This window comes from Dendrobium catenatum, unplaced genomic scaffold (genome assembly GCF_001605985.2).
Source record: "Dendrobium catenatum unplaced genomic scaffold, ASM160598v2 fragScaff_scaffold_370, whole genome shotgun sequence".
In the NCBI taxonomy this organism is placed as follows: Eukaryota; Viridiplantae; Streptophyta; class Magnoliopsida; order Asparagales; family Orchidaceae; genus Dendrobium; species Dendrobium catenatum.
Window position 1 is genome coordinate 3,149,076 of NW_021318832.1, and position 10,924 is coordinate 3,159,999.

Sequence of the window (10,924 nt, forward strand, 5' to 3'; positions counted from 1 at the left end):
TTTCGGGTCGGGTCAAATATTGACACCCCTAGCAAAACTGTTGTCCCAGCAGTTTTACAGCAGCTCCGCAGCAGGAAATGCACCCAAACAGAGAAAAATAAGGAAAAGAAACAAGGTTTCCACTAGTAGATGCAAGAAAACAAAGAAAGATACAACGTCCTTCGATTCGAGAGGAAGAACAACTCTCCACAAGTCTCTAGCAAACCCTAGAGCCCAAGCACACAATGAGATCTCAAACTTTTCATTCAAATTCAAGATGAGGACCTAATTCCCCCCTTTCCCCCTCTTTAACTCTCATCCCCATACAAAATCCCTAAACAGCCCTTCTATTCAAATTTCCCCCCCTTTCCATTCAAATTTTTCCTCCAACCCCTGAATTAACTCCATGTGGGGCCCGCCTAGAGTAAGTAAGGACCGGAGAGGCCCGCCTAACAGTAGGACAAATCAAAATTGCTTTCAATGTTCCTCAATCATAATTTCTATTTTGAAAACTTAGCATATAATTGAATTTTTCTTAATATTTCTAAAACTATTCTTAAATGTTCAACATGGTCATCCTCAATCTTTGAATACATCAAAATACTATCAATGAAAAGAATTACAAACTAATCTATATAATCCTTGAAAGCTAGATTCATCGTATTCATAAAAATAGAAGGAGCATTCGTCAAACCATAATGCATCACTAAAAATTCAAAATGGTCAACTATGTTTTAAATACAAAGTATTTTATGAGTGAATTCAAAATTCACCATCCAATCCAGTTTCAATGTATTTGGAATTAGCCCGAATTTAGGCGAATTCTAAATACACAACTTGTGTAAAGTGATGCAACCACCTGTGTTGCTCGCCACTGCCACTAGCCTCCGCCCGCCATTATCGGCCACCTCCAATCAACTATTGTTTCAGATACATTAATATTTTACTCTACATTCCTTTACTTCAAACTAAGCAAAAGAAACACCTACATTTATAGTGTACTCAATCAAATAACTCGAATATATTTTCAATAAACTACTTTTACTTAATAATGCATTCCTTTTTCAGCAGAACAAACATCCTCTTAATCAAGTATTTTTTAAGGATGCTAAAGCAATTGAGGATCATTTGCTGAAAATTATATTCCAAAGAAAATAAAATTAGAACACCAAAATTCTAAGGAATAGACACTATCCTTTAATATGTGGAGATGCATTCTTCCCATGTGAATTTGTTTTCACTTATCATTTAATCATGCTACATCCAACTGGCAAATAAAAACAATCTACATTATAAAAAATAGCAAGAAATCAAATATTACTTCGGATAGTTTAATCATTTTGTTGTGCAATGCAATGCAACACCCAAATGGATTGTCAGAATAGAAAATAATTTGCTCAACACTATGTAAGAGAATTCAAATCAAATGAATTTTTTTTAAGATAAAAACTACATCTTAAACATATTCAATGATTTAGATTTCAAAAAAATATAAGATGGTGGTACTTCAAGTGAAGGCCATTCTAAATTATTCATCCTTTTTTCCATTAAGTTTTCGTGCAACTTGATCAAATTAGATCACCAAGTTCTTAGGTTGTAAAACAACATTATGATCATGACTTTATATTCGAAGGCTATAACACTAAAAGTAATAACAATTTATCCTTCTCACATTCTTACATTTATAATAAAAAATATGGTCCACGAGAGTAAAAAAGCTTGAAAAAATTAAATAAAGTAAACAATTAGCAGCTAAATTGGTAATCGGAAAACAAGCAGAACATAATAAACCATAAAAGAAATAAGCAATAATCAAACTTTTACTTACTAGATCAGCTCTTTGTTCCTCTAAAGTTTTGTCTCGATCAAAAATGTCAGGAGGTAGACCATAAAGGGTTGGGTTTCGCAGCATACGAACATACAAGTAGGTATACCCAATCCAAATGCATGCTTCTCGTGCATTATGAATAGTTCCTAGGACAATCTCTGCATTCAGTTGATCAGCCAACTTTGAAATAAACTGGCTCTCAATTGGTAGTTGTTGATTCATGAGCGAGAGATAGTATTGCAATTCACCATGCCCAGTTAAAATGACCCCCTCTCCATAAGAGTCAAATTGAGGTCTTCCTGCACGACCAAGCATCTGCATGACATCCAAATGAGTAAGTTCAGTCCATGCTCCTTGCTCTGGATTATATACTTGGGTCCCTTTTATTATAACGGTATGGGCTGGCAAATTGACACCCCAAGCAAGGGTGGCTGTTGAGACCAAAACCTGAACATGCCTACACTTAAACAGCCACTCCACAATATCACGATCAACCCTAATCATTCCAGCATGATGAATAGCAAAGCCATATGGAAGTAAATCTTTCACATCATTGCTTTTCACAAGTTCCGTTTGGCTCTGAAGAATCTCACGGCTTGCACTGTCATCTTTCAAAAATCGACTTAAAGTGTCATTAGCTAATGCAGTGTCTCTAATTGCACGAGCTGTTTTTACTGTTTCTTTTCTGGAATGAACAAATATAAGCACTTGATGCTTTCCTGCTGCAGCCAGAACTTTTTCATAACAGATTTCATTCATTAATTGAAATCTTTGCAATGGTTTCCTCACAGTAATTCCAATGTATTGTTGTGCAAGTGGGCATGGCCTATAACTGTTATCAAAATAAAACAGTCCTCTCAAGGGATTTACACGCAAAAATAATGCTACGTCTTCATAATTTGGGAGTGTAGCTGATAATCCAACCAAACGAATAAGATCTTTTGTAGTCTCAATTTGTCTGACTGTCCTAGCAACTATACTTTCTAAAACTGGCCCTCGATTATCATGCAGAAGGTGAATCTCATCAATGATGAGGAGTTTTACCAACTGGGTGTATGTTCTGTCTCCAGATTTTCTGGTAACTATATCCCATTTCTCAGGTGTTGTAACTATTATCTGAGTTTCTTCAATTTGTTGCCTGGTTTGTGATTGGTCACCACTAAGTTCCCTCACAATGATGTTATAAGATTGTAAGCGATTAGACAAGTTCCCAACAACTTCAGCAACTAAAGCTTTCATTGGTGCAACATATACAATCTTAAACTCAGTGGTGTCTACCTGCCCATCTTTCCAATGTAAAGAAATCTCAGAAGTATGGTTAACATAGCAACATTCGATTTTCCAGCACCAGTTGGAGCGCATAGGAGTAAATTCTCAGGTGTAAAAAGAGCAGTTTCATAAACTTTACTTTGAACTCTGTTCAACTGCTTCATCCCTTCAAAAGCTGGGCGTGCATAGCCAGGCATCTCCGATATCTTAACTAACTTCTCACCAGATGCAAGTGGTTTAGGCTTCAATGCTGGTACATTAACTTCTTCATAGCCCTTGTGGGGAGTTCTATAAGATCCTGGAGGTAGTTCACACTTCTTGTTTGCCATCAAAAGGCCACCTTTCTGAAATGCAAGGGTTTCAAGGTCTAACAACTGCCGTTGACCCTTTATCCAACTATTATCTGCTTCTCTTTCCATAAACCTTTGATCCCTATCTTCTCCTACAACTCGGTCATCCTTCAACCGTCTAGCCTCGTCCCTAATGCTCCTCTCTAAGTTCTTTTGGCGCTCTTTTGCAGAATCCCTAGTAGCATGCAACTTCTCCAAGATTGAAGTCAAACTTGGCCCAAAATTCATCATCTCTTCTTCAATTTTCCTCTGCTGCTCTTGGTCCTCAGCCCTAGCCAAGCGTGTGCACCAGACTATCTTAAGTCTATTTCTTAAAAGTAGCTTTATAAGATCAAACTTATCGTATTCAAGTAATGTCACAAGCTGGTTCTCGACATCCCTATCATCACCTTCAGCAAGAATTTTCAGCACATCTTCTGCGATCTTCTGGCTTTGTTGTGGGTCAATATTCTCAAAAGCTTTAGAAATCTTCCTCTGCAGCCAATAAGAATCAATATCTTGCACATTCAAAGTCCGACCCTCATTAGTTTCCTCCATTTCTTCATCATCTATTCCACCCATCTGCATGGCACCCATGTCGTTTGATTCCTGGCCATCATCATCATCCTCTGATTCATCTTGAATCTGATGCATACAAGTAACAATAAACAAACATATTTCACTGATTCTTAATAATATGAACATTGAGCATAATAAGATGTGAAGAATCATGTAAAATTATAGGAATGTAGCAATTGATACCTTATCATAGTCGCTCTCCTCCTCCTCATCCTCTTCAAACTCAACAGCAACACCAATGTCATCATCAAGAGCACCATCATTCCCATTTGCAGCCAACTGACCAGCAGTCTCAGGCCCATCCTGATAATCTGTGATCAACCGAGCTATAGAGACAAGCTGGTCAAAAGTCTGGCTCGAAAAAGGATTCAACAGCCTCTCAATATCCTTCTTCTTTTCAGGATTCTTAATCTTATCGTTCTTCAAAACAGCTAACACCTCATCAGCAGCTCCAGTAAGCACATCCTGTGGCTGCCCGCCAAATTGCTGCTGGATAATACTTAGCAGTGCCTCATAAGCAGCACGGGTCTCCTTAGTTTTGGGCTGATAGACACCCTCATCCGCAAGCGAGAGAACAGTCTCCTCCTGGGTGCGCCTCCTCTTACTATCCTTTCTCTGCTGCTGATCGGGCCCTGGCTCCCGCTCCTTCTTCTTCTTAGACTTTTTTATCTTCTTCTCAAGTTCCGGAGGCTTACCTCTGTATGCACGATCCCCAAAGCTCTTTGGATTAATCTTCCCCCATAGGGACTCCGGCTCTCCTGTAGGCTCGTGGGTGTCCCGGGGTTGAGAATCGGTGGTGAGGACAAGACTCGAGTTGGCAAGATACTCGTACTGCTTAAAGCGGGCATGGGCTTCTGCGCCTCCCCCTAGATGAGCCATTGCTCAAAAGATGTTGATGTCCAAACTGTAAACACTGGTGGAGCCAAGACTAAGAGCTAGCGTTAGGGATTGTGATTGCAGAGTTTAAATGAAGAAAAACCAAGCAATCGCTACCAAGAGAAGAAGCTGTAGAAACCCTAAATATGGGAAGATGCTGCTCCTTGGCGGTCGTCGGCGACACGAATACCGTTTGATATGCGGATGGATGTAGGCACCGTCGAGACAGAGAACTTTCTCCTCCATTGGCCTATGGCAGGGTTTAGACTTTAGAGGGTATTACCTACCACGCAGACCAGTTCTTCGAAGACTTTGGTTTTTTAATGGCGATTATGGCGGCTCTGAAATTTCTTGATCGAGCTTTATTTTCATGTAAGATCCAATATATGAAAGTCTAGGACTAGGCATTGAGGGCTTGGAACAAACATTTTTTCATTGAATGGTCTCAACTTTATGGATATCTTTTTTCAGGGTTTAGGGTAGCAAGATATATTTCGGTTGAAGGATAGAATATTGTTATTCTATACTCTCCTATGCCATTTCATGTATCTTATAGATAGTCGGTTAGCACAATAAAGAAAATTACCTATAGTGTGCCCCACAAAGGGAGTAATTATTACGTCCGGACAAAAAATCAAAAATCCGGACATATACCGAGCAATACCGGCTGCTCAATACCATGTTTCAGATGACGTGGCGCGTGATTATTGGTCTTTGGACGCGTCAGGTGACCTGATGTAAGAATTGCTCCCACAAAAAAACCCGCCTAGATCCCACTCACCTAAAAATGTAAAGGGAAGTCAGCCTTAGGGGTTTAAGTTAGCCGAGTCGGCTCACGAGCCGGCTCGAGCTCGACTCGTTTATAGGCTCGCAAGTCGAGCTTATCGAGCTCACGAGTCGAGCTCGAGTTCGAGCTTGACGAAGCTCGGCTCGTGAACTCACGAGCCAGCTCGAAAAAAAATTGAAATTTTTTTTTTATTAACTAATTCTTATTATTTATTACATTTAAATCTTTAAGAAAAATATAGCCTATTTAAATCTTTAAAAAAAGATGGCCCGTATTCAGTTAAACAAAAAACTACATGCCTAGTGGAACAGTTCCCAAAACAAATGCATTAAATATTTTATTATATTTCCAAGACTCTTTTCGTCAAAAAACACAAGAGATCTTTCCTTTTCTATAGGAAAAAACAACGAGGACTGTTGGGAGCTGTGAGACGAGTGCCCCAAGGTGTCTGCAGTCACTGTTTTTTTTTCTTTTTTTTGGGTAAACCCGGGGCAAGAGCCCATGTATTAGAAATCAAAATTTAAAAATACAAGTAACCTGAAAGGAAGAGAACCAACTGTAAAAATAAAAACAGCGAAAGAACAAGAGACAAAACCATCTGAGGGTACACCAGGGAGACAATACAATCAAGAAGACTCAGGCAAAAAGGTCAGATCCAGACATCATAAAGATTCAGTCTAAAGCATCCAGAAGGCGGCGGTTGCTCCGGTTGCCCATCAAAAAACAAAACAAAAGCCATCACAGAGCCTCCAGGCACGTCGAAAGCGCACAAGATTTGTGCCAGGTTGCTAGAGCAGCCCTCCATGGCACAAAAAGGATCTGAACCAGTCATCATTGTCAGATTGTAAAATTGCCTCCACCGGTGACAGCCATCAGGATGGAAATCAACAAAACCGTGTACCCAAGAAATGAGCATAATGTTCTTCAAAAAGGAACAGGATTGGACTGAAGAGAAGCCAGCCACAATCACCAAAATGATCTTCCCAGGTCTGAAAAAGGAGCGGAGCCACAAGCAGGACTCCCAAAAATCAGTATGCCAGGCTTCACAACATAAAACAGAAATATAAGCCGCCATAATAGCAATCCTGTGATACCATAAGCCTCTAAAAAACACAACTAAATGCTAGTGAATCTTTGGAGGAGATTGTCTTTGTTTTTCCATCTAGAAATTTTAAATCTAATAGCAGTAGAAATGTTGCAAATCAGTCTAACCGAATTGGTTCTCAAATCAGAGAACCGCCGGCCATTTCTCTCACGCCAAAGGTGATACAGAATACAGCTGACCGATAAGTAGCAAAAATCCTTCTCCAAACAAGTAAAGCAGTTGGAATTGTTAAAAAATTCCAAAACCTGAGTTAATGTAGGCCTCAACAAGAAACAATTTACATCAGGTAAGATGGACTTGAGAATGTTAAAAGAGAAGTCGCAAGAAAAAAAGAGGTGATTGTGATTCTCAGCAAAACCATTGCAAAGAGAGCAAATGATGGGCACCTCAATGCCCCTAATCAGCAAACTATCAGCAGTTTTTAGTTTCCCGAGCACCGCCATCCAAGTAAAACAGGCGAATTTAAGTGAATGCTTCTTGTGCCAAATAGAAATAGACCAGTCAACTTTTGGTAAATGAGAGTGAAATTGCTCAATAAAGAACTTAAAAGCCCACGAAGGGGAACCATTCCAAAGGATGCCAGAACTTTCATTGATAGTAGAATTTGAAATAGCCTCAGTAAGCGAATTTGGGAAAGAGGTAGGAAGATCCCAAGTCCCATTAGAGAATAATTGTTTCACAGTGAAATCATCACTAGCCACAAAGATAAAATGGTTAGTATAAAACCATAAGGCAAGTTAAATCTAAGGCCAATTTAGTGCTCATTTCTCCTTCCACATACCCCTTCGATGGAAATCATTTCCACCCTTCTTCTATTACTCGAAGAAGTGAGGTTATGAGAAGAGTAGCACGATCTCCACCATTCTCTTTTGACCACTCCACATAAGAGGTCAATTAAATCAGAAAAGAGCAATCACGAGCAATAGAACATAGGCCCCCAATTAAGGGTTATGACCCATCCACTCTACTAGATGATGCTTGGTAATGTTACTACACGTGCCCCACTATATCATCTATAGAGGAGGAGGTGTAGAAACCACTCGGAGTGCCACTCTCCAAGCTGCTAGGCCACTAGTAATGTTAGAGGGGAAATTATATAAGATTATATCAGATAGTAATACCATTGAAATTTAACTTTCAAAGGAGTTTTGTCGTTATAAATTATTTGATTAAACTGATGCAACACCTTCTATGGATAGTGTAGACCTCATAACAATCTTTCCTTCCAAAGAGATTATAAGAATTAAATTCTATTTTCATAAGGGTCTTGCCACATAGACTTGCAACCTTTAAGGAAAACTTACTAATTTCTCAAGTGTACTATGTCTATATTTTCAAGACAAGTTGATTCACCTTTTTAATCAAATTTGACTTCTACCTTAAATATAAATGAGTAGAGAGTTTTAGTTGACTCCATCAAATGTTTAGATGCCCCTCCCTCGCATCGTTTCTGTGGGTTGAATTAAATTTTGAATTAAAATTAGTATTAAACTTAAATTGACTTTAGAAATGAAGATTTTCTCAATCTCAATCTTCTTGCATTTTTCTATCATAATAAGCATTTCTCACATGTCTAAAATCTATTCAAAGATTTTCTTAGTCAAGTTGATATTTTTATCAAGAGATTGGGACTTGCCTTGGGAGTTATTCTTCCTTGTATAAGAGAATCAGTCTTTTTCTCTTATACTTGAGATATAATCCTAGCATTAAAAAAAATCTAGAATAATTAATTTAAGGGTTTTTGAAGGAATTGAAGCCTCTCTCAAAATCAATCAAAAAGCCAAAAGGTATGCAAAGTGCGCTAAAAATTATAAGATGAATAAAGTGCACAAAACAAATTCAAAAGATGCACAATGTGTGCCACCAATAAAAACAAAAAGGCTTCCTTTCTTTTAAATCCTTAAATCTCAAGAGACGATTCAATCTTAATTGCTTGACTTTGAAAAATCTTGAATCAAGATTCTCTATCATGTATTGATATTTTATTAGATAGAAAATTCCCATACAAGAGATATGAAAAGAATAAATTTCTTTAACAAAATTAAATCCCTTTGAAATTAATTTTAATTCAAAATTGATACAAGGGAGACCTCAGTTTATTTTCTAGGAAACTTGGTTTGGGTCAACAAAACCTAAGTCCTTAACCCTTTTTAGGTTAGTTGGAGTTAGTTAATTTTTCACTATACTTCTGAATTTATTCCCACATGTCATTCCAATAGGGTCCAAATTGCTAGAGGAAATTTCAAATAAATGAATGAATCTTCTACTCATGATAAAAATTTAAATCCCATCCTTGAGCAATGTGTATAATCCCTTGCATGTAGGCATCTTTTCCTTTAAGGCCTTCTCTAAAAAATTACACTATATGTTGGGTCCAAGATCAATCCCACTAGAGGAGTATTTTAGAATGCTAGGAACTATTGTTCAAGTATAAATCACTATTGAAAGAAGTGCCTGACTCCAATTAGAGGAGCTAGAGGCCTTGCACATTATAATCTTTAAGTCTCAATAAAACTCAAAGTTATACAAAGCCCAAATAGTTCAAGCTTATGATAAGATAGTGTAACTTAGAACCTTCTAAGTAGGAGACTTGGTATAGGTTCTTTAGATGCCTACCATAGCTTATTGAGAGATCAATGGAGGTGTTTAAGCCAATATAAGAATGACCTCTTATCATATAGACGAACTATGAGGGAAACTCAAACCTTAACTGATTAACCCTGAAGGATGCTAGCCGGTCTTTTTGAACGTCAGGATGCCTCTTCAAGAAGTACCATGCCAAATGAGTATCAAATTCAACATCAATAAAACATTATTTAAATTCAAAATTCTCCAAATTTAAATTTAAAATCCTCTAAATTCAGAACTCTATATGGAATCAAAATTTCAATCAATCTCAAACCACAACAAATTCAATCAAAATCTAAAATTGAAATATTCATATCCAATTCAAAACCAAAATAAAAAATTCTCTAGTCTTTTAAGGATATGTATGAGTCACTGTGCATCCTTTCCTTTGGATTAAATCTGCTAGTGGTGGAGTAATCCCCTCGTGGCACCATCCGGCATCCAGAATCAAATTCAAGTTAGATTGTTTTTGCCAAAAACCTTAGAGGTTTAAGTAAACTATCTCTTTGGTAAGTTCCGCTAGTTAGATGTGAGTCCCTGTGCTTTCTAGCTAGGTTAGTCATTGAAAACCCAAACCAAATTTAATCTTTTAGGAGTAGGTGCGAGTCCTCGTACTTCTTACCATATAGGATATTGATTGACTAGTGATGGATTTAAGCCTGTTTGGCCCCATTCTAATTAGTCATCTTCACTTCCTTAAGGTTAGGTCTGAGTCCCTGTGCTTTCTTTCCTTAGGAATAGATCCACTAGTGATGGAGCATGTCCTCTATCGCACCATCCTAGTTTTAAATTTCAAATTTGATCCTCTATGGGAAGCAATGCTTCCTTTCCACATGATCTTTCAACTTTCTCTTCCTTTAAGGTTAGGTGTGATTCCTGTTAAGATAGTTGCTATTTGCATGCATTACATTTTTGGCAACTTATAAAGTTTTGATGATTTCAAACATTATTGTTCAAATGTGTAGTTATCTCCTAACAATTTTGGAAGAATTGTATTTGCTCTTATGTGTACTAACATTTTCAGGGAAAGAACTCCAGACTATAAGGCTTCAAATTAAAATCAACATGAGATACATTGAAATTTTTGAAGCTTGCACTTTGCTTAGAAATCAAATTGAAAGGGAGTGATTGTAACTTGAGTGAATAAAAACATGCACACACAAATAAGGAGATCATATTAAATTTGTGTTGATCGTACAGGACGATTTTCGTTCGTACTGGACGATCAGACAGTTATCTCCTATAGAGCATATGGAATGAATAGGAAATTGCTCGAAAAATTTTCTAAGTCCTATTCGTCCAGGACGAAATTAATTATCGTACAGTACGATTGGCTCTCTGTAAAATTTTCGTCCAGACGAAATTAATTATCGTACAGTACGATTGGCTCTCTGTAAAATTTTCGTCCAGACGAAATTAATTATCGTACAATACGATTGGCTCTCTGTAAAATTTTCGTCCAGACGAAATTAATTATCGTACAGTACGATTGGCTCTCTGTAAAATTTTCGTCCAGACGAAATTAATTATCGTACAGTACGATT

The 10,924-nt window shown here is 37.6% G+C and overlaps 2 protein-coding genes across 2 annotated transcripts in view; both read right to left on the reverse strand.

Annotated features, from left to right (window-relative positions):
• The window catches only part of LOC110105190 (DExH-box ATP-dependent RNA helicase DExH12-like), a 47,392-nt gene that overhangs the window by 16,153 nt on the left and 20,315 nt on the right, over window positions 1-10,924 (reverse strand). The window lies entirely within an intron of this gene.
• On the reverse strand, window positions 2,941-5,359 carry LOC110105182 (DExH-box ATP-dependent RNA helicase DExH12-like). Its single transcript, XM_028693815.1, has 3 exons — window positions 4,978-5,359; window positions 4,168-4,897; window positions 2,941-4,050 (listed from the first exon to the last, which is right to left on the reverse strand). The coding sequence occupies exons 2-3, from the start codon at window positions 4,861-4,863 to the stop codon at window positions 3,082-3,084; spliced, it is 1,665 nt and encodes a 554-aa protein (XP_028549648.1). The 5' UTR covers window positions 4,864-4,897; window positions 4,978-5,359; the 3' UTR covers window positions 2,941-3,081.

Excerpts from the sequence above, each read along its gene's own strand:
- LOC110105182 (XM_028693815.1), bottom strand. The coding sequence starts at position 4,863 with ATGGCTCATCTAGGGGGAGGCGCAGAAGCCCATGCCCGCTTTAAGCAG. Across the intron at positions 4,051-4,167 it reads AGGAGAGCGACTATGATAAG|ATTCAAGATGAATCAGAGGA; the intron begins GTATCAATTGCT and ends TGTATGCATCAG.